We start from the raw sequence: 27,694 nt of genomic DNA on the forward strand, positions 1-27,694 counted from the left end.
GATAGTCCCTGAGGATGAACCCTGAGGTGGGTGGACAACATTCCAGAGGGGTGAGCAAAGGGATGGAGGCAAGATCCAGAACTTGGTGCTGGGAGACAGGGAGTAGATGAGCTGAGCGGAAGCTGAGGAACTTGGCATGAGGTGAAGGTTGGGGAAATGGATACGGGGTGGCTTTCCACCAACTTACGGAACTTCTAATAAATGAGGAGTTTGGAAGCATTGGTATTCTTCTCTGAAATTTAAAAAAAAAATCTACATGTGGATCATTCAATTTATTGTCACATTCCATTAACCTTTGGCCAATTCATTTGATAAAGAGGAATTTAACCAAAGTAATGATAAAACCTTGTTGGAATTCAAATGAACTGCACTTAGAAGTAGAAAGACCGAAGTCATTATATTAGGCAAGAAGAACAATATTACAGTGTCAAATAAGATAGTCTAATTAGAACAGAGCCCTTTGGCATGTTCCTCAGAAAAAGGACACCTTCCTCTTCTTTACCCCCCATCTGACAGTCTTGGCTGTTTTTCTACTAAAGACAGTTCTTGTCTGTAAAGATAATGAAAGAAATCAAGAAGTGAGGACTTTGCCCCAGCCGAGCACCAGTAACTACAGAATGTTGGTTTGAAAAAAAAAAATCTCTTTATAAATGCAATGAAGAGCAGGGCACAATGGCGTACATCTATCATCCTAGTCTCAGGAGGCTGAGGCAGGGGGATCACAAGTTCAAAGCCAGCCTCAGCAACTTAGTGAGGTCCTAAGCAAGTTAGTGAGATCCTATCTCAAAATAAAATATAAAAAGGGCTAGGGATGTGGTCCAGTGTTTAAGCACCCATGGGTTCAATCCCTGATACAAAAATAAATAAATAAATATAAGGAAGCCACAGAGAATACAGACCACCTCAAGTGTCCTAAATAGGATAATAAAATTTCCTAAGAGAAGTATTCATGTTATCTCAAGTGTAGCATACACGTGAATATACATATGAATGGCCTACTCTCCACTGATATGAGTTTGTACATTTGGGAATATGAATTCTTATGGTTGGACCACTGGGATATGGTCAGAAGGAGCAACAGCACAGAAAAGACCTGGTTTCCATTTGTCTACTGGGTGGCCTTGGGAATGTCCCCAGACCTCTCTGGTTATTAGTTTCCTCATTTACAAAAAGTTAAAAATAAAAATATCCCTATGGCAAGCTGATAGTTGGGATTAAATACAGCAAAGCCCCTTTTAAAATTATCAATGGATATGGAAACTTAAGTTGTTATTATTATGATTCCTGGTATACATATTTTCATTATATTACCACTTCAATTTGTTTATGTTAAATCATGTCTCTCTTCATTCTTTGAATCCCTTATGAAAAATACTAGGCAGAACATGAAGAATAAATTTTGATTTCAATGTCAAATTCGTCATTTCCATTTTTAAGCCTATCAAGGCTTATTCTTTTTTTAAAAAAAATATTTTTAGATGTTGATGGACCTTTATTCTATTCATTTATTTATATGCAGTGCCTCACACACGCTAAGCAAGCAGCTCTACCCTTGAGCCACAACCCTAACCCCTAAGAAGGCTTATTCTTATCCTTTTTAGCACTTTTTAGTTAATCCTCAAAACAACCCTATGAGGTAGGTAGTACAGTATCTCTAAACTTACAGATGAAGAAACTGAGGCATTAAAAATGTAAGCAAGTTGGCCAAGATCTCATATCTAGTAATAACAACCATAAAAGCAAACGCTTTCCTGGTGGTTACCCTAGGTAGCACCATTCTGAGGGCTTTCCATGCATTATCTAATACAGTAGTCCTAATACATCTGTAAGGTGGATACCATTACCATACCCGCTTAACAAACGAGGAAAATACAGTGCAGAGAAATTAAGTCATTTGTCCAGATCACACAACTGGTACGTGGCAGAGATTTGAAGCCAAGCAGAGCTCTCCCTGTTCTTCTAATGCTATGCCAACCCTCTTTCATTGGTGGTATTTATCCAGCACTCTGTGTGTCTAAGTGAATTTTCTAGATAAATGTTAACTTCCTTAATACATACAGATACATACTTCTTTCAAATTAATTAACTTCCAATCTTTTGGCAAAATACACTAAATACTGTGTGTAACTTTCTCCTGATGGCTTAGGGTCAATGTTCCAGTTCCTGAGCCTTATCTATTCTATTATCTATTATTTTTAATTTGTATAGAAGGTTTTTTTACAGTCTCTTTTCTTGATACAAACCAGCCAGTTATTGTTTTGTCACTCTGACCCTGCTGACTACTTTGAAGCTAGAATATGCTATGTCGAATAAAAATAATCCGAATATGAGATTTAATAAGCTGAGTACATGACCTTTATTATAATAACTGTTATACTTTTAGCTGAGATGAGGAGAAAGCATAAAAATATGAGCAATTGTTTTGCTAAATGAGAAATAATGCTAATACTGCTCATATTCACGTTTTGGGTTTATTTTTTTTTTAATCTTGATACCTGTCAGGTATATCATGAGGTCACTTTCCTCTGAAAGGTTGAATCTTCCAAAACTGGAAGACTCATTCCCAAGTCCAAGCCACATACACCATCCTCAAGCTAACATTTTCTATTCTCTCCTTCTGCTTTATTTTTCCCTGATTACTTATTTCTTTCCCCTAAGTAGAACATACTACAAATAGTTAACTTTTACGTGAGACATCCTCTGTACCCACTAGTGTTCTAAGAATCCTATCTGTGTTAATTCATCCAGTGTTCACAACCACTACATTTTTACAGGTGAGGAAACAGGTGCAAAAATTAAGGAACTCATCTGAGGTCTCCACTTCATAATAGTGGAGGAGCTAGAATTTGAACCCAGGCACTCTGGCTAAAGAATCTGGGCCCTGTGAACTCTGCTCCAATTCCCTGAGAACAGTGGCGAGAAAGATGCCTTTGTTCTGTTCATAAATGAAAACCCAAGTGCTAATTTATTAACTGTCTACAAGAACTTCTAGCTCCTCTCTGCTACCCAAGTGCTCAATTCAGTTCACTATGCCTTCAGCCTCAAAGTTTGGCTCCAACAGGCAGACTAACTTCCAGACCCTTCTTTCACTTTCTAAATTACTCTACTGGTTACACTTTCTTTTGACCTACCAGCTGAGGAGCTGGCATGAAGCCCTGGACCCACCATATGGTCAATATATACTTACTGAATGAATGAGTATCTTACCTATATCAGAGCTGTTGCCATATACAAAAGTTCTTGGTCAAGTGGTATAATGACATGATGTGGTCCAAGAAATTGCTCTTGACAGAATCAGAAGATTTCTACCTTTTGTGAACTGACCATGGAATTAGCACAAATTCCAATAAGGTACTATGCACCTGGTATAGATTATTCACATTTCATCTTTAAAACAATCCTATGAGGTAGGTGCTATGATTGGCCCATTGTACTCATGAAAAAGATGACTAGAAACTAAGTAACTTGTTATGGGCCACAGAGCTAAAATACTGGAGCTAGGACTCAAACCATTGTAGTATTGACTCCAAAACACAGGTCTTGGAAAGCATACTGCACTGTCATTCTCTCTTTAATAATCTTATGGGATGTATGATGGAATCTTACAGCTACCATCACATATGGCATGAAACTGTAGACTGTGAATTGAAATAGTTTCCACCTACCAAGGGACTTGAAATTAGAGTAAAACCTATAAACAGAACATTCTTCTTTTGTAAGCAAAAGTTTCATTGGCCAGAAGTGATCCTGATTTTTCTGAAACTACCTGTCATGAGAAAACAACTCCTCGTTTTTTAGAGATTCATTCATTTAGTGACTATTTATGGAGTACCTGTCACTTGCCTGGTGATACAACGATGGCAAGTAAGACAAACAGTTCTGCCTTCACAGACACGGCTCAAAGGAAGAAGCAGAAAAGTAATTAGGCGACACACAGAAAATGCTTGGGGGATGAGAGCAGTAGGGAGTCGGGGAAAAAAGCGCGGGGACTTGGGGGTCTGTTTCAGGCTGCTTGAATGACAGGTTAAAAAACTTGGCAGGAGAAAACATGGCATATTCTGGCAACAACCAAGCTAAAGGAAGGTCTGAGGACTAGATTTAGGGTAATGGGGAATAACTGCATGACTTCAAGCAGGGAAGGGAGACACCCTGATTTTTTTGTTTTGCTTTTTGGTGCTGGGGATTGAACCCTGGGCCTTGTGCATGCAAGGCAAGCACTCAACCAACTGAGCTACATCCTCAGCTCCTGATACCCTGATTTTTAAAATATCAGTCTAATGACGGGAAGAAAAATGAATTAGATAGGGACACACTAAAATCAGGGGAGACAGTTGTCAAATACTGTAACCAATGGATTAGTGGAATTTGTTAGGAAGAATGGAGATGCAGGAACTGATTCAACATCTATTAAGAAGGTATATCCTTCTTAATAAAAAAATTGAGATGTCGAAGAAGAGGCATTGTCACAGATGCTGCCCAGGATGTGGTTTTAGGGAACTGAGCAGATGATGGGGTCAAAGATAGGGAATCCCAGGGCAGTAGCAGGCTGGTGGGGGGTGGGCCGAGATGCCATGTAGGTTGGTGGAGCTAACTGGCAGTCGGATCTTGGAGTCTGGGGCATAGGAGAGCAGGCTAGGCTGGAGGCAGAGGCTTTCTAGTCATCAGCAGAGAGATGGTGCCTGAAAACACAGCAAGTGGAAGGGCTCACCCAGACTGAGCAAAAAAGCCCAGGGGCAAAGAGCATGTGAAGGGAAGGCAGAAAAGGAATGTTCATAAAGGAGATCAGACTGAGCTTCCAGAGGCATGGGAGCAGAGTGGAACAGACACACTCAGACTCCATTTAACCAGAGTAACTCCTTGATCCAACGTTGTGGATGGCTCTTTCTGCCCGTCCATCCGTCCAACACAAACCCATCTGCTTTGAGGAAACTGGCTATCGTGACTCCCCTTCCCAAGCCAGCCCGCATTCTCTTCCCCGCCCCCCGTGGAGTGAAGCTGGCTCCCGAGGCTGCGGGCCGCTCAACCCGGACCTGAGTGACTCCCTGGAGACCCTGCTACAAACCGCACGCCGGCACAGCGGAGCACCTGCTCCCGCCCCACTCACCACGCGGGAGGGACGGTCCCTCCTTCAGGACAATCTCCAAACCGTCGTCATCTTTGATACTGCTGCTACCCGCTGCTTCGGGTCCCACCCTCCCCCTAGCTCTCTCCGGGTCCCCTCAACCTCTGGAGCACCTCAGCCCGCTGCACCGTTGGTTTTTCAATCAAATCCTCCTTCTTGCCACCAACCGGCGCTGGCTGAACCAATGCCGAGGCATCTTCCTCCACCTTGCCGAGCGCCTCAGCCAATCTGGAAGGGCCATGCTGCAACGTGCAGAGCGCCATAGCGACGGGTGACGCCTGCCAGAGTTGCCCTAGCAGCCAGAGAACGCTCAAGATCCAGCCCCAAGCTGCAGGCATAAGAGGTGGCAGGAATTGCTTAGCACTCTACTGCAGTCTTTGCCTGGACATTGAACAATCTATGAACAGGTCTCCCAATCTGTGCAGATTTTCCTAGACTTCTGATGCCTAATCTTTAGGAACTGAAATAAAATGGGTGGGAAAGAGCAATCTAGGGGTATTTCGGGAAATGCTGTGGACTCAAAATCAAATTGATTCTCTCCCAAAGCAAAGATCTAATTTGAAAAGGAAATCAATGCAACATGCTACTCATATGGCACAAAAACATTCTCAGTTGAGCATGCTGCATCTCGGGCAATGAGAAAATGGTGCTGTGAAAATAAATGACCTAGGATTCAAGAGGTCTTTATGTTACAACTACCACTAGTTCATCTTATGTCCTTGGGCAAGTCACTTCGCCATGTGATATCTACAGATTCTTAAAGAAAAATTCAACTGCATTAAATAAAGCAATAAAAGGATACAAACAGCATGGAGCTTTAAGTATCAAATTTATTGAGTGCTAAATTTTGTCCCAGATATATTCCAAGTTATTTCCTCATATTATTTCACCCACTCGTCATATCCTTTTTCATCCTAGAATTGTAAACAAATTGCCTGAAGAGCCCAAAGTGACAGAGCTAGTAAGTGATGGAGACAGTAGAACCTATGCTGTGACTGTCTAGAGTCCTGTCTTAACCACAAGGATGCTCCCTTGACAATTTATTCAGGTATAGCCCTACCTCAATCCTACCTTAACATCCCTCAAAATGAACATTAAGTGTATCAGCACTTGACAAAATCTCCCAACCTTGATTTAAAATGAATATGGTGCACCCTTACCTAATATTTCTCTGATTTTAATAATAAGTGAACCCAAAGATACATCAGTACTTCAGGTTGTGTATTGTGAAAGTATTCTTATTAAAGAAAATAAAAAGAAAAACAAAAGGGAAAAATCCTATTTCAGGAACATAGAAAAGGGATGAAAGCCAAATCCAGGTGAATATACCAGAATTAAGCTTCAGGGGACATAAAACAATCAGGATTAATGCTGCTCTTCAAAAATGGATACACTATTTATTTCAGTGTCTTTTCTGATTCTGCTTTTCTCTTCATCTAAAGTATACTGGGAGGTAAGAGGCAGAAACCCCTTATTTTCCTTCCTCTCCTACACCATGTATCAAGCTGAGAAAGCTATGCCACTCTTGGAGTACAAAGTCAAGACAATAACCAACAACTAATTAAGTAGACTTTTATTGCTCTTTCAACTTCAGTAACATCTACAAAAAAATAGTTTTCTTCTAACAATTATGAAACAAATTTGAAAGGCAGGATCATTCACATTATAGACTTGGGTAGAGACTTGTACTTCATAAAAATGAAATATAACAGTTCTACAATTTAATGTTTAATTTACTTTGGATTTTATTATAAAAGAAAATATCACTGTAATTATAAAAGTCATAAAAATTGTTAACTGTACTGTGAAATTACACCAAGGTATCAAATATTACACAAATGAACAATAAAATTCAATTTGTAAATGTAGTAAACACTGGAAGATGCCCTCCCTCCTGCAAAAACAAAAACTTTGATAAAGCAACAAAAGCCACAGCACAAAAACCAATCAATGTGCAAAAAATTATGATTAAAAAAAAACTGGGGCTTAACAAGTACTCTAAATATGAGCTAATTAAACTTAATTTTAAAGATAATCTTTAGATGATTCCATTTCCAACTGTTTTCCTATAATTGACACTTATTTTACTTTCTAAAGTTGGAAAAGAGACTTTCCATTAAAATTGCAAATCTTAAAATTTGAACACCACTTTAAACCTTGAATGTCTTTAAAGTCTTTTTAAATTTACTTTCTAAAAATAAATAATTGTTGGAATAAACAACAGGGCATTTCACATATTTGCACTGCATACGATAACAATGATGCGATCTACATAAATAAATTTAAAATATTGCTATTTAATATAAACATTTTGAATTACAATGTTATATCCATGGCTTACATATCCAAAATCTGAGCACTTTAAAAACAGGATTCACCAACTGTTGAGCACATTTACAGAACTCATGTACATGACATAATCCTCTAACTAGCAAGCTCTGGTGGTATACCTCAATTTCAGAGACCATTTTTCTTCTTACAGAATTTTGAACCTGCCTTTATGAAAGGAAAAAGTTAGAAAGCTATTTTATTCACAGAGTATGTGGAAGAAACAGAAATGTTTTTTGGATGTAGAAAACAAAAGTTATTAAGTCTGAATGGTAAACAAATCTTTATAAATACATGCATTAGCACATAAAAATCATATCCTACATGTTTTACAGAAGACTTGGCAAATATGAACATTGGTACGCCACATCTTTAAACAACCTAAAAGATTTAAGATTGATAATATCACACACATACACACACAACACACTCACTCAATACACTTTTGAAAGACTGTGCTTCATTTCGACATACCTAGTATTATTAAAAAATATATAGAATCATCCTTTTATCATAAGGAAGTTTAGTTCATTGTTTTCTCAAAAGCTGCTATTTTAGATTGAAACAGCCATCAGAAGAAAGTAAATTTCAAATGGTCAACATCAGAATTTATTATAGTCTTTGTAAACAGACATCTATAAATAAATAAAAATATGGTGGAGAAAAGAATATCCTGAGGCGGCTCTATGGCCAGGGTATTCAGTAGCACTAAGCTCTATTCTGAAAATCAAGGCATCTAAGAAAGTGCAGGGCTGTTTATTTGAATTTATTTTGTAAATGGAATATGTACAGGTTTAACTATTTTGCACCTTGAGGTAAATCAGTACATAGCAATTACCACTGCTCATATACACCTATTTAAGGCAACATTTAAAAATCAATATATATAGTAAATTATATCTTTCACTGTCTTACAATGAATGCTATCCATGATTGTAATTTTCAAAAAGTGGAAGAAATACCATAACCACTTAAAACAAGCAGTCAATTACTTAAACATGAGTTTACCTTCGATCTTCAATGGAGGAGTAGTCATATCATATCATTTTGCAAGTCAAGTAGTCAAAAGCAAGCAGAAACCAATAAGGAATCAGAAACACCTTAAAATATTTTGAACACAGAGAATTTTGCAAGTCATGGTTTTTCTGGCACTGGACAATTACTATACATAATTAAATAAAATCACAGAAACACTACATCCCAGGTAGTTTTCAGTTTAAATTTTAAAATCACTTCCGGTAAAATAAGTACAGTTGCTAACCCTTTGATGTCCAAACACAAGGAAATGATGTGAGGAAATCCTCTAGTTTAGATACATCAGGGTATTTTTAAAAATAGCAGCAGATACGGGGACTTTGGAAATGACTATGCTGCTATGAATGGAAAGGAACCACTGAAATGGAAGCTCATAACAATAATCAGCACCATGGGTAATACTCTCCATCAATTGCCAAGAGTCTAAAACTCTTTTTAGGCAGTACCAAATGATGCCATCTACAATTTCTAAAGAAAAAGCAGCTAGATTTCCAACATCTCATCTGAGGCAGAAGTTGAATCTATTATAAACTCTGACAAAACAGTCTCAGATGGGGAAATTACAATAGTTATTATTTAGTTCAGAATGGATCTAAACACCTCAGAATTGCTAAAATATCAGCTTTTGGCATTTCTCATGATCTTCTATAAGATCAATTACTCATACTTTTATACTTTCATTATAAATGAATAAAGGGAGCATTGGAATTACATTAAATTTTTCATCCTAATATTCATGTCACCATCTTCAGTATTTCTATGGCTTCTCAATATTTACTTGGATTTTGTAAATTATTCTCTTGCCAAATCAGTTTCACAACCCCATTCATCCAGTCCTACAGGCTTCACAAGAAAAACATTTATTTATTTTGTGTGGAGCTAAGAGTATATAAAAGATAGCTAAAACAACTTTCTAGAAGTTAAAAAGGCAGCTCAGAAAAACTAAGTAACAAACACTAACACAAAATAGGAAGAATGCCATCAATCTGAGCTATACATAAAATGTCTAATTTCCTTTTAAAATAGAAATATGGCAGTGCTTTATATCAAAGATGTAAAATCTGTCAACTGTTTTTAGATAATAAACATAAATGCAAGTGAGCACCAAGTATTTACATTAATGATTTACTCTCTATGTATTACCTTTTCAAATGTTTTTATAATATTTAAGTATCATATCAATTAAAATAAATAAAATATTTTTAAATGAAATTGTGTTTAACCACCTATTAAATACAATCTATGCAATAGAAAGAATAACAGAAAGTAAAAGGTCAGCCTTAATAATTAATACTGATCACAAACCCATTCCAGAGAATTCTGACTCCTGATTATTTAATCATACTACTTATAAGCAAGAACTTGAACCTGATATAAACTAAACTACTTTAAGAGAGCAATGGTAAAGAAAATAATTTCTACAAAGGTAGCAAAATTTAATTACTGCAAACTGGTATTTTATAGTTTCTAAAATTCATGAAGTTACCAATGGTGCAGGTGCTATTACAAATCATTTGCAATTTTACTTGACTGTCAGAAAGGAACCCTAGATATTAAATTTTAAGCTTTAAAAAAAAATCCTAAAATATAAAGGTTAAAAACTATAGTTTCCTTTCTAGAAAGTTCCCGCTTGACCTCTATGGTCAAGAAAATTCCATCACTTGTGATACATGATGGACTCTACATAAATGAAATGCACGGAGAAGCCATGGCACAGTACTTTACCATATCGTGGGCATACACCCTGTTCTTCCTATAAAGCACTAACAAAAGTGAAATAGTCTGAAAATTTTTAGAAACTCAAGTAAAAATTATAAATATATGGACTAAATACTTTTCACTTGAGGTTGATATGAATTGCTGCTGTGAACAAAGAGATTTAAGAAAAGCAGATTGAATGCATTTCCCCACGTCTTTCTATTGCGGAACAGAAAAACTTTCCCCCAACAGAATAAATATTTGAATAAGAACCATGTACCTCACTTCCAAGAGACCATTTCATTATTACACACAATATCCATGGTGCCTATTACAAACTTCAGATTCCACTTCAAAAAACCCAATGGTCATGCATAAATAGCATGACATACAATATTGTTATATATAGTGACATGACACACACACACACACACACATACACACACACATTATATATAGAGATATATATATATCTATATATAATTCCTGTTGGTTTAATTCTATAACGAAGTTTCAGCATCCATGTATTTCTTTGACGGTTCATCTTCAAAATTTATTGTCACACTCACAGGTTTTTCTGGACTGTTTAAAACAAAGAATGAGAAAAAATGATTACTGAAAGAACAAAGACTGGATGTTGAAAACATCCAACAATAAGTATCTGTAGTAAACCTTTTGAGATGCTCATTAACACTACTAAATTTATGACTTCCTATTATAATTTTACTTTTTTTTAGTGTCAGTAAGTTTAATTTAAAAAGCACAGTAAAAATCCTCAAGTTTTTAAAAATTGCATGTTTTTGCTTGCAATTCATATTTTTCTTATAACTAAAGAGAAGTTATTTAAAGTGAGTCTGTATGTGACTACATTTGATTTATGTTTTACTTCATGTGTGAACACAGTTGCAGTACTGACATTTACTTCACTGACAAATCCAGCAATATACAAATATTTGTTAATATAAGCATCAATTTCTTACAATAGGTAACAAATTGACAAAACTGTTGCCCCTATATTTGGTTTACAAATACAAGACCAACACGCCTACTTATATGCATAAATATATGCTTTTTGTTTGTTTGTTTTGGGTACTGGGGATTAAACTCAGGGGTACTTAACCACTGAGCCACATCCCTAGCCTTTTTTTTATATTTTACTTAGAGACAGAATGTCTCTGAGTTGCTTAGGGCCTCTCTAAGTTGTTGAGGCTGGCTTTGAACTCATGATCCTCCTGCTTCAGCCTCCAGAGCTGGACGGAATTATAGGCATGTGCCACCATGCCTACTTGGCTTATGTGTTCAAGTTAACATCAAACGCTCTGAGACTCCACGTATATGGATTTAAATGATTGATTTTTATTCTAAGACAGGAATATCAGGATTCTGAAAAAAATTTTACTGAAAAGTACAGAAATACACTATGGGTTGCTGCCTTATTCAAAAAGTCTGAAGGAAAGGAGGGCTCCCAAAGATTTTTCTGTTAAATGACATAGCCAAGACATTCTTTATTTTCATGAAGGGAGGAGCAATCCAAATGAAAGGCAAAAGTATAAAAGATATGTTAATATTATTATAAGGCCTTTACGTTTATCATAAAAAAATTGCAATCTGGCCCAAAGGTGCTGACAGGATATAAAAAATAAGTGTCAGTAAAAAGAATATGAGTTCGGGATGATCTAAAATGACAAAGAATTTAACTTTAAAACTTTACAAAAGAAAGAAACAGCTCAGCTTAGAAAGATAGGACTTGAGAAACAATGACTGAAAAGAAAGACATAAGATAGAGACAATTACAACAAAGGTTCTAAAGAGAATAGAGAAAGAATGAGAAAAAGCTAATTAATTTTTATCACAAGACAAGAGTTCAGAAAGATAGCAACTAACCAGAAATAGCTACACTGCTTGCATGCCTGGAAATGTTTTGATCTGAAGCCCAGGCAGAATATTCCAACACCCAACACAGCAAGTTATACAAGAGAGACTTTCTGAATATGAGTAGGACAACCTTGTAGGACAATGCCTCATTTCTCCAGAGACCTGAAGAATTCCTGAGGTCTCAGGCCTCTAAGTGAGAGCAAAAAGAGAAAAAAGTGTTCCATAACAAGAAACAACATCAAGGATTCTCTGAGTTTCAATACATGGTCCATTATGAAACTAAATGCTTTTATATCAATGAATTAATTTTCTTTCCAAATATCTTTAGGGAAAACATTTACCTCACCCAAAGAAATGATACACTTAAAAAAAAAAAAAAAAAAAAACCAGCAGAGCAAAACAAAATGAAATCGTTTTTCTTTATTCTTGGACCATCACAAAACATGACTCAGGTGGTATTCAATTGGAATGTTTAATCTCTTGTAATTATCTTTCTTTATATAGTTTTGACCTACATATTTTTCCATATTTTACTATAAAATAGCTCAAATTAATTTCAAATGATACAACTATAAATTTAAAAATGAAATTACAAAACACAATCATTATCTACATCTGATTATTGTCACAACAAAATGATGGATGAAAGCAAGAAGGGAGAGAAGTAAAAAGGAAAGAAGAGTGGTTTTGATAAGCAAGAATATAAATTAGGTTAAATGTAATGGTTTTACTGCATCAATATCAGCACGTTAAGTTGAAAACTGCCAAGTTTGAAAAGGCATAAATAATTATAACTACCTCGTGTTAGATCTGGTTACTTTGGCATTCTCAGTATTCATGGAAAGTGCCTTCCACTGTGCAGTTTTGGCCATTTCATCTGATATATTAACAACTGAGGGATCAACACTGAAGAACAAACACACTTTTCGGTTAGTATATGCAAAAGCATTAATACTGTCTTTCTTTTTTATCTATGTCATTATTTGCTTTCATCAACTTAAAATTGAGAAAATCCTTGCCATGCACTTAAACCAAGGCCTACAAAGATATCAGAATTTGGAGGTTCTATTACAAAGTTCCCATGGAGAATTACATCTTCCTTTATAATCAAAATGAAGAGTAAGATGAACTTGGCCTCACAATTTGATTTGGGGCATCAGTAGTACTCCTGCAATGATGCCCTGCAAACATCTTGGTCACAAGTAAATTATTGAAATAATATAAAAGGATATATTAATGTGCTTAGGAGTTTTAAAAAAAACATAAAATCAATTAGAAAGCCTTTATAATTGGCACAAATTTTAATATCAAATAAATATTACAATATGTAAGGAAAATAATTTTTAAAAACCCTTGTTTTTCATAGCCTTTACAAATCATTAAAAAAAATATCAGAAAAGGTGACACTTCACAATTAAAAATAAACCTCTGAAAATATTTTGACAAAGAAAAACAACTTTATAAATATCACTTTTAGCTGGCATTTACATTTTTGTGTCAAAAGTGTTGTTTTATCAAATGTATCGAAAAAAGAATGCCCATTCATTATAAGGGACAAATGTAATCACATTCTATGGTTCTATGAGTTACTGCAAAAATGACTTCCCGACCCCAAATCCAATGATGATGATATCCGTAAATAATTAATTTGAGGCTCAAGGGTATCAGCACAAGTAATATGAAAGTATCATGAATCGTGAAGTTATCAGAAATATATTTGCAAGTCCTTTTTTAATGAAAAGAAATGTTTCATGCAAAAAAAAAAGCTAGAAATGCAAATGTGAAATTAGATCATGTTAAATTAACAATGTGATGGCAGCTGGGTTACAAAAATAATAAATAGTAGTCACTTAAAAGGTGTTATCTTTGTTTATACTTTAAATCAGAAAGTTGTTTCAAATTCAAGATTACAGAAAGTGTGACATGGTCACTGAGAAGTCTATAGGAATGGCGGCTGTACTTTTTACCAAGACTTCTTTTTCAGAAGTACATAAAATTTAAGCGCCCAGTCACAATGGCAGAGCCATCCAATCTGAAACTTTTGCCTACGCTGAGCAAACAATTTATTCACTTGGTTGTGAATTTCAAATAATGAAAGAAAGGAATTCCTGAAGAAGTTTCCTCCTTCAAGTAAGAACTTTCCCATTAGAAGAAATCAATCTTTTTCAATATAGCATACATTTTACTGAGCCTCAAAATAAAACTAAATGGAAAATTTTTTCTATAAATTTATTGTTATATATTTACATTGTTATATAAATTATTTTCATATTTTATAAGGCTTTAGGTTTTCCAAATGCTTTCATATATTATCTCATTTGATCTTCATGGCAAGTAATCCAGAACTATTTAAGATGTAAAACTCTGGCAAATAAACAGATTAGCCATTTCTTGGCATTCTCAAGGTTCAATTTTTAAGCAAAGCAGAATTATGGTTCATCACTTAAAAGACAAAAGGAAAAACTCAGATATCCATTCTTTTGGTTAAATATCAGACAGTTAAAAATAAAAAAAAATTTTGAAGCAGGCTAATCAACTGGTCAGAGAGAAACCAATGTGCATTCTAAAACTGAATTCTCTATAAATAGCTTATCAGAAATGAAATAGATATATGGGAAAAGGTATCAATGTGTACATATATACTATAGGTTTTTAATCTTTTAAAACTCCCCCCCCCAAAAAGTACAAGTTTGCATTTCCCAAACTCTGCATCTTTTGTCCTTAAATTTAAATAAAAAATGGTTCATCAAAATAAAAACTGATGAATTATACAAAAAAATCTATTAATATGTTTTCCATAATATGAGCCCTCAGACCTTTGAAAACTAGAGAGTGCTATAGGGTCTCTAAACATAGGTATATCTGGAAGGTTACCATATGGATTACAATCATTTTATTTTCCAGTGCACACTGACTCCATTCCTGATAAAGGGTAGAAAGGAAAAAGCAAAGCTACCAAGAAAATGGAAATAGTCTGAAACTCGTGTACTGATTTAAAATTTCACCAGGATAGAAAGAATAATAGAAGACAAGTAAAATATATTAGCTTGACATGAGCTTTCATGTAAGGCTCTGGTCCAAGTCCAGCTTTTTCTTCGTTTCTGCCTGTAACCTGGTTGGGCAAGGACCAAGAGATTTCCTTTTCAAACTACAGGAAGCTTCCCTTTAGTTGATAAGATACAGACTTTATCATCTTTTTAAAAACAGATATCACTACTTTAAAGAAGCACTACATGACTTACTCATGCACCTGACACGTGTATATAATAACTTTTACAAAACAAAAAGTTCCACCTCACCTGTATTTTAGGGCCTTGACTGGAATTTGCAGGAGACTTCCTCCTTCAAATGGAAGGTGCACAGTGTCGTCATCATCCTGAAGCATTCGTTCAGCTTCCTTAGAGCACACAAGAGGGGTTACTTCTCCCAGAATACTCCCAGAAGGGGCAGCTACTAAAGAATACCTTAAAGACTTGGAAACCCAAGCTGAAAACATTATTTAAATACATCAACTGTAACTAAAGACTTCATTTTATAATTATGAACACATACTTGTAGAATAAAGATTAATTTTAAACGGTATAACTTTCATTTCTGAAAGTGAATCACTAATACTATTTGAAAATCACTTTAACTACTTAAGTTTGAGTGCCAGCTATTATATGGTTACATGATGAGTTAAATTTTTGTGAAATCTAATGTCTCTTATCATATTATGAGGTGAATAAAGCCTCATTTGTATAAGGAAGGGTTTTTTAATCTCAGCAATACAGACATTTGAGGCCTAATAATAATAATATTTTTCTTATGGCAGGGGAGATAGGGGTGGGGAGATCTGTATCATATATTTTTCAGTCTCCTAGGCATTATCTACCCATTAGATGGCAGTTTGCAGCCCCTTCAGTTGTGACAACAGAGTATTACAAACACTGATAAATGTCTTCTGGAGGGGAAGCCATCCCAGGGTGAGAACCACCTGCACAGCACACATGGCATCAAATTATGGCATGCTAATAATGGAGGCAGGGGATAAGGCAGCAGGAGAGACTGAAAAAGCATTTATATTCTTCTTCCTTACACAGAAACCCCACTTATTTGGAGGTGGCAATATGCCCTGATTTTTAAAATGAAACAAAGAACTCCTACATTTAACTTCCCAGTAACTCAACGGGGCCACATAGTATAAGTAGGACTTACTGAATGAAATTTTTGGAAAGATTCCTTCCTTAAAACACAATTCCAGGGTAAAGTCTCTACTTTGCCTTTGGTCTTTCCTTCTTCCTGCTGCCTCTAATGCTAACATGATAGCTAGAGTTTAGGAGCCATATTGACCCATGAAGAAAACCTGAGGATGGAAACTACATGATGAGGATGAGAGGAAAGTAACAAGGAATCCCTAATAACTGTGGAGCCATCACACTAGTTTGAGAGTTTTACGTGGGAGAATAAATCCTTGTTTTGTTTTATTTTCCCTATTTTGTGCCACTGGGCCTTATTCTAACTGAACAAAAGTAATAAACAGGCAATTTGACCTAAGTATTTTATAAATAAATTATATAACATTTGGGGAAAAAAATCACTAAAAGTTAATACATACTTATATATATATATATAACTTTAAAGAAAATAACTCTTAATTTTAAAATTTTGGAGCCTCATTCAAAGTAATATCCTACTTATAATTCTTGTTGAAAAGTAAACAAAACCAGTAATTTTTCTAATTCTACTTAAGAAAGACTAACATTTAAAAAATGTATATCTTTCTTATCTTTGCTTCTCAAAATTCTAAAAGGGAAAACTGAGCAAGAAATTAGAATCAACAAAGCTATATGTTCTACATATACAGTCTCTACTTCTTTTTATTAAAGTGACAACCACATTAATAAAAAATAAAACTCAGATTATTAATATTTAAATCTTAGTATACAAATCAACTAGTGGTACATAATAGTACATAGATAAACCTTTAGCTGGATGTGATGGCATATGCCTATAATGCCAGCTACTTGGGAGGCTGGATCCCTTGAGCCCACAAGTTCTCAACCTGGATAACATAGCTGGGCACTACCTTAAACAAAAAAAGACTAAAACTTTATTAAAGTTTTTTAACAAAAAGATATTTATTTAAATCCCCTTTGCTATGTCAGATTATTAAATGCCTTTAAACCTAAAATGTATGCTAAAAATAATATAGTTCATGTATTTAAGGTTAAATCAGATGATAGAGTGACATAGTATTATTTTCTGTTGTCTATGTTTCAATATTGCTAAAAACTCTAATTTTGCTTTTGTAAAATGCACACAGTATGTAACTTTTTTAAAGTATCCATATGTCAGAGCAATGAGGGGCAAGAGGGTGAAATGAGTAAGAGCTAGCATTTGGGACACATTACTTAACTTCTCCTGCCTCAGTTTCGTTATTTACAAAATGGGGATGATAACAGTCCCTACTTTATAAGGTTCTTATGAGGATTAAAGATGTTGATTCAAGTAAATAGAGCTCACTGTATGGTACAAAATATTAAAGAAGGGAATGACGTAAATCTATAATTATTGTTTTTTACCTCTTTTTCTTTTTTCTTTTTGTCATCTTCTTTCTTTTTCTTACTTTCTGGCATGAGATCATCAAGCCAACTAAGTTCTCTCTTTGTGAAACACAGGTCCATGAGCTTGCGTACAAACACCAATGCCAGAACCTTAAAAAAGTGGGGAGGAGAGAAAATAGTAACATATAATATGAATTATATAATTTAGAGAGGAAAGAAGTATTTAATAAATCTTCTAAATGACAAGAAATATATTTTGTTTAAGATTATTTCATACATTGTCTTATTGCAAAGAAACTGAGTCATACACACACACACACACACACACACACACACCTTTTTGAACTGTCTGCTCAAAATTTAAAAAGTACAAAGGAAGAAAAAAAATTGACATTCTCCTGAGTAAATCACTTGAACTCTGCATAGAACTTATAAAGGTTAGTAAGCATTGTGAATATCATAATAAAAAGATGATTTTTATGACTCTACATGATATTAAGTATTAAAAAAAAAAAAAAAAAAAAAACTCGAAGTACAGTGCAGCATGCCTGTAATCCCAGAGACTGAGGCCAAGGCAAGGGACTGCAAGTTCAATGTCAGCCTCTGCACCTTAGCAAGACCCTATATCAAAATAAAAATAAAAAGCAAAAAGGGCTGGGGATGAAGCTCAGTGGTAAAGTACCCTTGGGTTCCATCCCCAGTACAGAAGAATCAAAAAAAAAAAAAAAAAAAAAAACCCCACCTCCTAAGCAACATGATGGTTAGAGTACCTATTGCCAGCACTAGGTTTTAATTTTTCAAACACATTGCAAAAAAGGACATAAAATTGCTTTTCTTTGACTGTAATAAGCATTTAAACCGCTTGGGTTTCCTCTTCTCTCACTTGTTATCTCCTTTCTTTTGCCTGTATTTTCCTATTGGTTTTTATACCTTCTGTTTATGAATTCATGAGTTCTGTGTAACTGGGATTCAAATCTTCTACCTGCCTTGTGTTACATATATTTCTCCCAGTTCACAATATCATTTTCTTGTTAATCATGCCTTTTATGATATAAAAAATCAATTATCTTCTAGGTATACAAATACTCTACTATAATTTTTTTTTTTTACCATTTAAATCCTGAATTCATTTATATACATGACAGAGTACAAACAAACGTACTTCCAAGAATATAGTTAACTCTTCCAACACCATATACTAAATTTCACCTCTGAAATAATCTGCTTATGATACTCAAGTGATAGCACTGCCATATATTCAGGTAAATTTGTAGATGTGTTAGTTATTAAGTATTCAAAACAAAGAACATGCTATACCTATTGGTTCAGGTCTTATTCTATATCCTTAAATAATGTTGTGAATTGAATTTTGTCCCAAACTAAACAAGTTGAAATAATTCCAACTACTTGGGAGTCTGAAGCAGAAGAATTGCAAGTTTGAGGCCAACCTTGCCAATTTTTTGAGAGTCTCTTTCAAAATTAAAGGGAAAAAAATGGGCCAGGGACGTAATTCAATTGTATAGTATTTGCCTAGCCTGTGCAAGGCCCTGGGTTTAATCTCCCCATCCCCACCCCCTGAAAAGGCAAGCTGAAGTCCTAAACCCCGTATCACAGAATATGACCTTATTTAGAAATAGGAATATTGCTTATGTGAGTAAGCTAAGGTCATACTGAAGTAAAGTGGGCTTCTAATACAATCTGAGTGGTGTCCTTGTAAGACAGTCGAGGGACAACGAAGACACACAGGAAGAACCATGACACAACAAAGGCAGACAGGAGTTAATGTGGTTGCAAAATGAGGAATGCCAAAGACTGCCCGCAAACCACCAAAAGCCAGTTAATAGGCAGGTACCAACTCCCCTGGGCTTCCAGAAGGAGTAGGTACTGCCCACACCCTGGACTCGGACAGCTAGTCTCCAGAATTGTGAGACAATACATTTTCGTTTTGAGCTATACAATTTGTAATACATTGTTCCAGTGTCCTGAGGAAACTAATATAAACACTATTGCAAAGCTTCTTTTCTTTAAATTTCTTATTTTCTTTTTTTCATTTTAGTTTATTCTTAAATATTTCATGGATTTTAGTTATTATTATGAATAAGATGTTTTCTATTTTTAGCCCTACTACAGAGATAGAAAATATCAACTCATTTTTGTCTTTTTAATTCTAGCCACCTTAACACAATTCTCATTAATTTTATTAAGGGTTTTTAGTCTTTTTAAATTCAATTTAAACCTGCCTATATTTATTTTACATCTTCTTGAATAATAAAAGCAATGCAGGGTACACATCTTCCTTTGAATATAACAAACTATGTTCAAAGTTTTAGAGACACATTGTTATAAAGGTCTCTCTTTTGTTACGTTATATAGATTTTTAGCTCAATTTTCTATCCAAGGTCAAATTTCCAAATATGTAAGGTTATATTAATGCCTTTTAAACAAGCAATATAATTGCAATCAGGAAATATTATCTGGATAATTTCTACGGTTTAGTTTTTATAAGGATGTTTATAGCCATATACATAACCAATTTTTACATGGTATTTATATAAGTCATCTATAGTCTTTATAACTTTTAAACTTCTACATCTGTCAATTTCTGAAAAAGATACATTGAAATATCTTATTAAGGACTCATTCAGGGATGTAGCTCAGTGGCAGTATGGGAGGAGACCCTAGGTTCAATATCCAGCCAGGAAAAAAAAAAAAAATTGTTTTAAAGGCATCTGTCAGGCAAGATGGTACATGCTCTAAATCCCAATCAATTGAGAAGCTGAGCCTGCAGGATCATGGGTTCAAGCCCAACCTTGAAGACCTTGCCAAAAAGGGAGAGGGGGAGAGGGAAAGAGAGAAAACCTGTTGTTTTGAATGCTTTGCTTTTTACATCTATCTCATTTGTTCAACAAAAATGTTCTAAATTCTGAAATTGTTAAAAAAAAATACCAAAACAGAGCTCTACAGTACAGAGACTTTAAAAAGTCATTTTTTTTAACTGACCAGAAAATTCGCATTGGAAAACATAGCTAGAAACAGTTAGTCCACATTGTCAAACACCCAAGAAGCATTAAATGGGCTATTCCTTTTTCCAATAGCAATTATAAATATAATTACAATGAAAATATACATAAACAATCATGTTATTAGATAGTGACCAAAAAAGTCTGAAAAAAACTTACCATCATGGGAAAAACTACCGCGGCAGCTGAAGCCTTTATCACCCATAAAAGAACCAGACAAGTAAGCTGAATGACTGTGAAAATATGGACCTTCCAGAGAGGCACATAGCGGAGGTAGATCAAATCAGGCTGATGCTTGGCAGGCATCCCAAATAACTTTATACGGTCAAAAAACTACATAGAGAATAGAGAAGAAAAAAGAAAGTTTAAACAAAATATCGTTTCTGCTATTTAGGAAAAGAAATTCTACCCAATCTTAGGGTTTTCTGTATTAAATTTAAATGGTATGTTCTGATAATACCAGAGATTACTTTCTTTAGCCAAAAATCTCTGGATCCAAGTAGAGAGAAAAATAAATAAATAAAGGTACTCACTTCAACTACTACAATTAACTTAATCAGAAAATTCAAAGCAAAACATTTTAATTTGGGGGGATTAAAATAGTTAGATCAATTCACTGGTCATTTCATCTCTTTAACCTTGTTTTCTAATATGTATGATTAAAACAACAATCTGAATGACTTTTAAGGATCTTTCCATGTATAACAAGGCTTATTTTATAAAAACAACTCAAAGCAACAAGTACTAAATCTTCATTCACTGAAAATGAAACTTTGAGCAAATTCGTTGGTCTTTTTAAGCTTTAAATTCCTTAATCATAAATTGGAAATAAAATGAGTCCTACCACCTCAGAAAACTGTTGTGAAAAATCAAGTGAGATAATTAGATTCTTTCTTGACCAATGGGGAGAAGACCCAGGCTAAATTTAAAAAAAAAAAAAAAAAATGAAGCTGGTGTCTTTGAGAAGTCTTGCCAGCCACCAGTTGGCACCTTAGAACACAGCCTTGGCATGAGAAGAGGTGATCAGGTGAGGCTAACTATGCTGATCTAAATGTTTTCCATTACCATCTGTGCAAACCTGAGTACGTTTTATGAGCTTGTTCTCCAGGAATTGTTATAAATAAGACAAGAGAAGGGAAATCACTGGCTAAACCTCCTACTTCCTCAGTCCCTCTATTTCTGTTACCTGAATTATGAAATTAGGATGTCTTCCTTTCTCCTTCACAACTATCATTTTGAGGATCACAGGAAATATTTTTTGTGCCAGGTCTTCAAATCACATTGTGCCATACAAATGGCAGGCTTCACCATTTTTATAGGGAAATTAATACCTACCTTTTCTCCTTAAGTACTGAAAGTGCCATTTTACATGTTAGAAACAACGTTTTCCCCCCATTCCAATTCTTTTGATCCTCCCTCTCACTATAGTAGTCTTTAGTGAGTTTAATTAAAGATAGGTGAGGATCACATCAATTCCTGATACTATTCTTTACAGAAAAAAAAAAATGCGCTGTAAGCAATAATCACTTGGCAAATGTGGATTCGAAGTCATCAGTTAGAAAAATAATCAGCTCTTAAAATACCAAAGAGTTGAGAATAAGTCAGTACCATAATGAAAACAGTCTCTTCAAATTTAATATAGGTTTAACTTTTTCTACAAATTCACTAAATACTTAAGACTTGCCTGAATTCCTTTCAATGAGGAAACTCCCATATAAAGGAAAACACCATATAGAACAGGCATTGGAATAAACTGTAAGTAAAAGGACCACAATTAGAACTCATGCTACAAAAACCATTTCACAGCAATGAATACATGGTGACAGAAGTAAAAGATCAGTGATAAGGATTAGACCAACTTCACATTTTTATATGTAAGAAAATGCTAATAATCAACAGATCCTTGGAAAATTGCTCATCTTCTACAAAGGAATAGGTTCAGTAGTTTAAAAGTACGATAGAATACTTGGCTTAAAAGCCTAGATAATTTTTAAACAAAATCTTTCTGTAGTGTACTTTCTACATCAGATTGCTGTGAAAATTAAATTACTTCATATACATTTAAAAAACTTGAAAAGCACCTGAAACTCAAAGAGCATTTATATTACTATGAATACCTCCCCTTCATTGCCAATACTGTACATAGCATTTACTAACTACAATAATTGAAATCCACCTCTGGAATAAAATACTCATTACTCTGGTAGTTAGAGAGATCCCAAATCACCTATCTGGCCCATACCTAGGCATTTTGTAGTGAAGCCTGGCTATTAACAGTCCCCATCAATTTACTCAAAAGCATAATGACCCAAGGGAGAGGCCTGTAAGAAAAAAAGACTCAGCAACTGCAAAGGAAATTCATATATACCTCAACTCACCAACCTAGTATGTTTTTTTCTAAGGAGACCCTGGAAGAAAAAGCAGTAATTCATCACCCTTAGAAAAGACCAACTAGGTTGGTTAATTGAGGTGTAGATAACCAACTCCCCCAGGGAACTTTTAAAAAATATTTATCCAAAAAGCAACTTCAGAATGATAAGGAATGGGAATGACCAGAATGAATAATTCCTGGAAATTGTTTAAAGATATGATTATTCAAGTAATTAAAAACAATTCTGTAATAATAATTTTAATAAGACTAAAAATCAGTGTAATGATATAGAAAATGGTAGAAATACTCTCTAATAGTGAGATGTGAGGGAATCAAAATGTAAGAATAACTTCAGAAGGTCTGGGATCTGTTTAGCTTGGGTGGGGCGTGGGGTGGAAAGGCACAAGTACCTGAAGATACTAAAACCAAACAGATACATAAAACTGGCCTCTAGAAAACAGTGAAACAATGACATTGAGGGAGGGAAGAAGGAAGGGAGGAAGGGAAGAAATGAATAAATTTATTTGGTTTTGATGCCTGCACTGTTATTTTTTATGCAGTAGGATTTAGTGAAATAAGGTGGAGTTCCTGGCCAATGCACTGCTTAGTCCTCAGTAAATATTTTTATCATCATAATAGTGATTATGAGTTTCCAGAAGATTTACTTTTTTATGATTTCACTTACTGTAATGCATGGAACGCCTAATTATAATGACAGCACAAAATGTTAGTACCTTTACAATAAAACTAGAAGTATAAACCACGCAAGGCAGGCGTTAGGAGGGAGTGTGGAAATGGAGGATAAACACAAGCATGCTAAACTCATCCCGAAAGATAGGCTTAGATTAAAGGTTCTCAAAGATTTTGATGTCAGAACCCCTTTATACTCTTAAAAATCCTGAGGACTCCTCCCACCCACATCTCCAAACACTTCTGTGTGAATGTGTTAGAAATATAAGATATTCATCATGCTAGAATTTAATTTTAAGTTGCCCCTCCCCTTTTATTTTGATACCACAGACTGAACCAAGGAGCGCTTAATCACTGAGCCACATCCCAGCCCTTTTTATTATTACTATTATTTTGAGACAATGGCTCACTAAGTGGCTTAGGGCCTCACTAAATTGCTGGGGCTGGCTTTACACTTGCAATCCTCCTGCCTAGGTCTCCCAGGGCCCTGGGATTACGGGCATGTAATTTGCTATTTTTAAATTAATTTGATAATAACAATACTAAGCCCATGATAAGTTAATATAAGGAACATATTTTTATAAAAAATTATAATTTCCAAGCCAGGCTCAGTAGTGCATGCCTGTAATCTCATTTTTACTTATTTTCTAATGAGTGTTTGTTACCTTTGTTTCATAGAGTGCATCAGACAGAATGCATTAACTTCAAAAATAGCATTATATTTTTAAAAACTGGTCAAATAATTTTCATCTACCTTTCAATATAACTTCCTCTAATATTTATAAAAAATTCTGAGAATATTCTCTCCTTTTAAATCATAACTAAGCATTGATCAATTCCTCCCAAATCTAGTCTTTAATACTACCCTTTTACATTACTTTTAAAATGGACACACCTACCACTGAAATGTTTACTATGCTAAAAACCTTACCAAATATTATTTCCAAAGTAAATTATAGGAAATGAAACTGATGTTTTAGATACTGATTTCAATGTCTCATTTTCATACAACTAAGTATAAATGTTATGATAAATAAGATTTTTAAATGCTACCAGAGACTTTACCTTTAGTACTGAAGTCATGAACACAGAGAGGCCCATTAGAATAAAAATCATTAGTCCTGTAACTCGCTGTTCACGAATTCCCAAAAACTTGGGTTGTTCCCCTGGAGCAGAACATTCAGATTCAACTTTCAAGCTGTTGACATGACTTATTGACAACACCGTTGCAGCCACAAACCATGGAAGTCCCATGACAGAGCAAACTCCCAACATAACACCAACCATGAGCAAATCAAGGTGGTAGCCAGCTCCTTTCTGAAAAGTGAAATAAACAGGAATATCTATTAGTCTAAACTGGTCTTTCAGGTTAAAATTCTATATTAGTTATACAAAGGGAAGAAACTACTTTCCATCTTCCATCTTTTAATGTTCTAATTTGGGAACACCATAAACCTTTGAAGAAATCACAACACTTAAGGCAAAAGTTGGAAATCACCTTCAATTTGTGCTCCTTTCTGTTTATGATGACAGCTGTAATTTGTTGATCCATAAAGATGAGAATGGTACAGAGCAGGGCTGGAATAGCAGCTATTAATAAGGTCCACCAAGGATTATCTCCCAATGGGCTTATGATCCAGCCCCTATTTGGATCAGTAGGCTGTTAAAAAATTAAAGAAAAAAAAAAAAAAAGAGTTTCATTTCTCTACTGCACTAAATCTCCACAGCATAGACAGGGTCTATTCCAAGAAATACTAAGGGATAGAAAAGAACTGAACTAAATCTTGGGATGTGTACTCAGTTATTTGTAAAGAGTGCCAAAGGACTTCTTCCCGTTTTTACAAGCATGCCCCTTGCCATGTAACTTAGCCACTCTATATCTAGAGGCAGAATTTATTTCCCTTCCCCTTGAACCTGGGATGACCTTAAAACTTTAACCCATGAAATAAGGCCAAAGTGACACCGACTTCCAAGTCTTGACCTCAAGAAAACCTGCAGCTTCTTCTCTTAATGCTCTCAGAACCCTAAGATGATTATGCTGTTGAATAAGCCTAGATAAACTAAGCTTCTTGAAGACAAGAAGCAATGTGGTGGGGGAGCCAGGCAGGAGGGGTGGGGCAGACTACAACCACTCCCTCTACTTTGACCATCAGAGCTGAAGCCCCAGATTAGTGAATGCAGCCACGCTGACATCAGGAAACCATCAGATGACTGCAGCCACGTGAAAGGTCCCAGGTGAGATCCAGAAACCAGACTACTACTCAGCTAAGCCCAGTCCCTACTGGCACATAACTACGAACAAACAAAGAGCTGTTGTTTAGAGATCATATTTTCAGGAGGTTTGTTAAGCAGCAACAGGACAAGCAAACCAGAAATCAATCTACCTACTTGATCAACTCCCAAATTAAAACTGCTATACAGATCCTGTGCTAGTGATCTTAGCAGGATGGTACTGAATCTGAATCAGCCCTTTGGATAGTATTTTTCCAAAACAACTACTGACAAAAAGCTGGCATCAGATATTAACACATTTTAATGATGTTAACATGAAACTTATTTTTGTAACAAAAAATTTTAAAAGACTGTAACAGAGTTTACGGCTCTTGGAGGATACTGGATGTATTGAAACTTAAATATATTTTTATTACCTAGATTTAATATTCAGGCTATTTTTCATGAAAGCATTTGACAGTACAAAAGGGAAACTTAATACTTTCAACGTTCAGGTATTCCAATCTTCCTACAGCTATATATAAAACTGCTTCATACTTCTATATCTGAATAAAAATATTTTATTTACACAATGCTTTCATTCTTAACTATTTCTTGATTTGTCTCCCCAAATACATTTGATGCTTCTCAAAATTGAGACTGCTATCTGAATAAAGAAATAAAGGAATAACAGAAATATATTTAGGAACCAGAATTATAGAAAATTATGTCAATATTTTAAATCAACATTAATTTAGCTTCATTTTCTTATATACTCTTATAATAAGACTTGGTAAAAACAGTGACTTTCCTATACTAGCCATTTCTTAACAACCTAGTGGCACAATGTCTACATTTTTAAACAGAAATCTCCAAATTTAGAAACAAAAAATTAAAAAAATAAACTGTACCAAACTGCTCTATACTCACTCATATACTATATTACTATACCTGTAACAAAGATTAATTTTTCTTATTTTTAAATTTAATATTGTTGGTAGATTATTTTACATCCATGCACACGTACTTTGGAAACCACTGGTTTTTAAAATACTGTTAATTTTTTGATCACAATGAAAGATAAAGCATACTAAAATTATTTCCATTATATGCCTTGTTTCAGATCCCCTTAAGCCACCTTCTTCCAAAAGAAGTCACATAATTTACTCAAGGCAAAAATAAATGTAACCAGTAACACAACTTAAAAGTTGCTTCCTCTTATACATCACAAACAGAGGGAGGAAGAAAAAATTACAGACCAGAAAAAAAATACAGAATGGACGATTATCCAATATCTGGGGAGGGTTGGTTGGGGCACCAATCTCCTTGTGGTCAAAAATTCCAGTTGTAACTTTTTTTGTAGGGAGTGGGGGACAAAACTTGAACCAGGGGTATTTTAACAGTGAGCCACATTCCCAGCCCTTTTATTTATTTTTTTATTTTGAGTTAGGGTCTGACCAAATTGCTTAGGGCCTCACTAAGTTGCTGAGGTTGGCAACAGTAGGTACTATAGTAAATTTCAAAATTATGATTTAATACCCCATTCTTTACATTTATTTATACCTCTCTATGAATGATAGCATATATAGTCTGTCTGCATATGTTTTGATAAATTTTTATTTTTTACAATAAATTTTTGTGTTACTTTACGGTAATGAGTAATAAACCATTCTGTAAATATACATTATGCATTCATGGCATAACTTTTTCTTAATTTTTTCAATATTTCTAGGTCTTTGTGAGTCCTTTGATAGTGCCCCCCACTAAATTGCAGCAACCCACCACCCTACACCCCAAA

The 27,694-nt window shown here is 34.8% G+C and overlaps 2 protein-coding genes across 16 annotated transcripts in view; both read right to left on the reverse strand.

Moving 5' to 3' along the window:
• Nek10 (NIMA related kinase 10) overlaps window positions 1-5,427 on the reverse strand; it is a 226,862-nt gene extending 221,435 nt beyond the window's left edge. For 2 of the 4 annotated variants that reach the window (XM_046437346.2, XM_046437345.2), the window contains exon 1: window positions 5,105-5,427. The gene's annotated coding sequence lies outside the window, so the exon portion shown is untranslated. The remainder of the gene's footprint in view (window positions 1-5,104) is intronic. The other 2 variants (XM_046437347.2, XM_046437348.2) reach the window with 2 other exon arrangements.
• Window positions 5,428-6,680: 1,253 nt separating this feature from the next.
• Slc4a7 (solute carrier family 4 member 7) overlaps window positions 6,681-27,694 on the reverse strand; it is a 97,101-nt gene continuing 76,087 nt past the window's right edge. For 7 of the 12 annotated variants that reach the window (XM_046436428.2, XM_058576688.1, XM_058576690.1 and 4 more), the window contains 8 exons: window positions 25,184-25,345; window positions 24,751-25,002; window positions 22,309-22,377; window positions 20,784-20,957; window positions 17,623-17,754; window positions 15,358-15,455; window positions 12,857-12,964; window positions 6,681-10,765 (listed from right to left, as the gene is read on the reverse strand). In XM_046436428.2, the coding sequence (XP_046292384.1) occupies window positions 10,684-10,765; window positions 12,857-12,964; window positions 15,358-15,455; window positions 17,623-17,754; window positions 20,784-20,957; window positions 22,309-22,377; window positions 24,751-25,002; window positions 25,184-25,345 (1,077 nt within the window). In that variant the 3' untranslated portion in view covers window positions 6,681-10,683. The remainder of the gene's footprint in view (window positions 10,766-12,856; window positions 12,965-15,357; window positions 15,456-17,622; window positions 17,755-20,783; window positions 20,958-22,308; window positions 22,378-24,750; window positions 25,003-25,183; window positions 25,346-27,694) is intronic. The other 5 variants (XM_046436430.2, XM_058576691.1, XM_046436426.2 and 2 more) reach the window with 1 other exon arrangement.

The sequence above is a fragment of the Marmota monax genome, unplaced genomic scaffold, assembly GCF_021218885.2.
Source record: "Marmota monax isolate L192 unplaced genomic scaffold, Marmota_monax_Labrador192_F-V1.1 WCK01_AAM20220418_F8-fsc00021, whole genome shotgun sequence".
In the NCBI taxonomy this organism is placed as follows: domain Eukaryota; kingdom Metazoa; phylum Chordata; class Mammalia; order Rodentia; family Sciuridae; genus Marmota; species Marmota monax.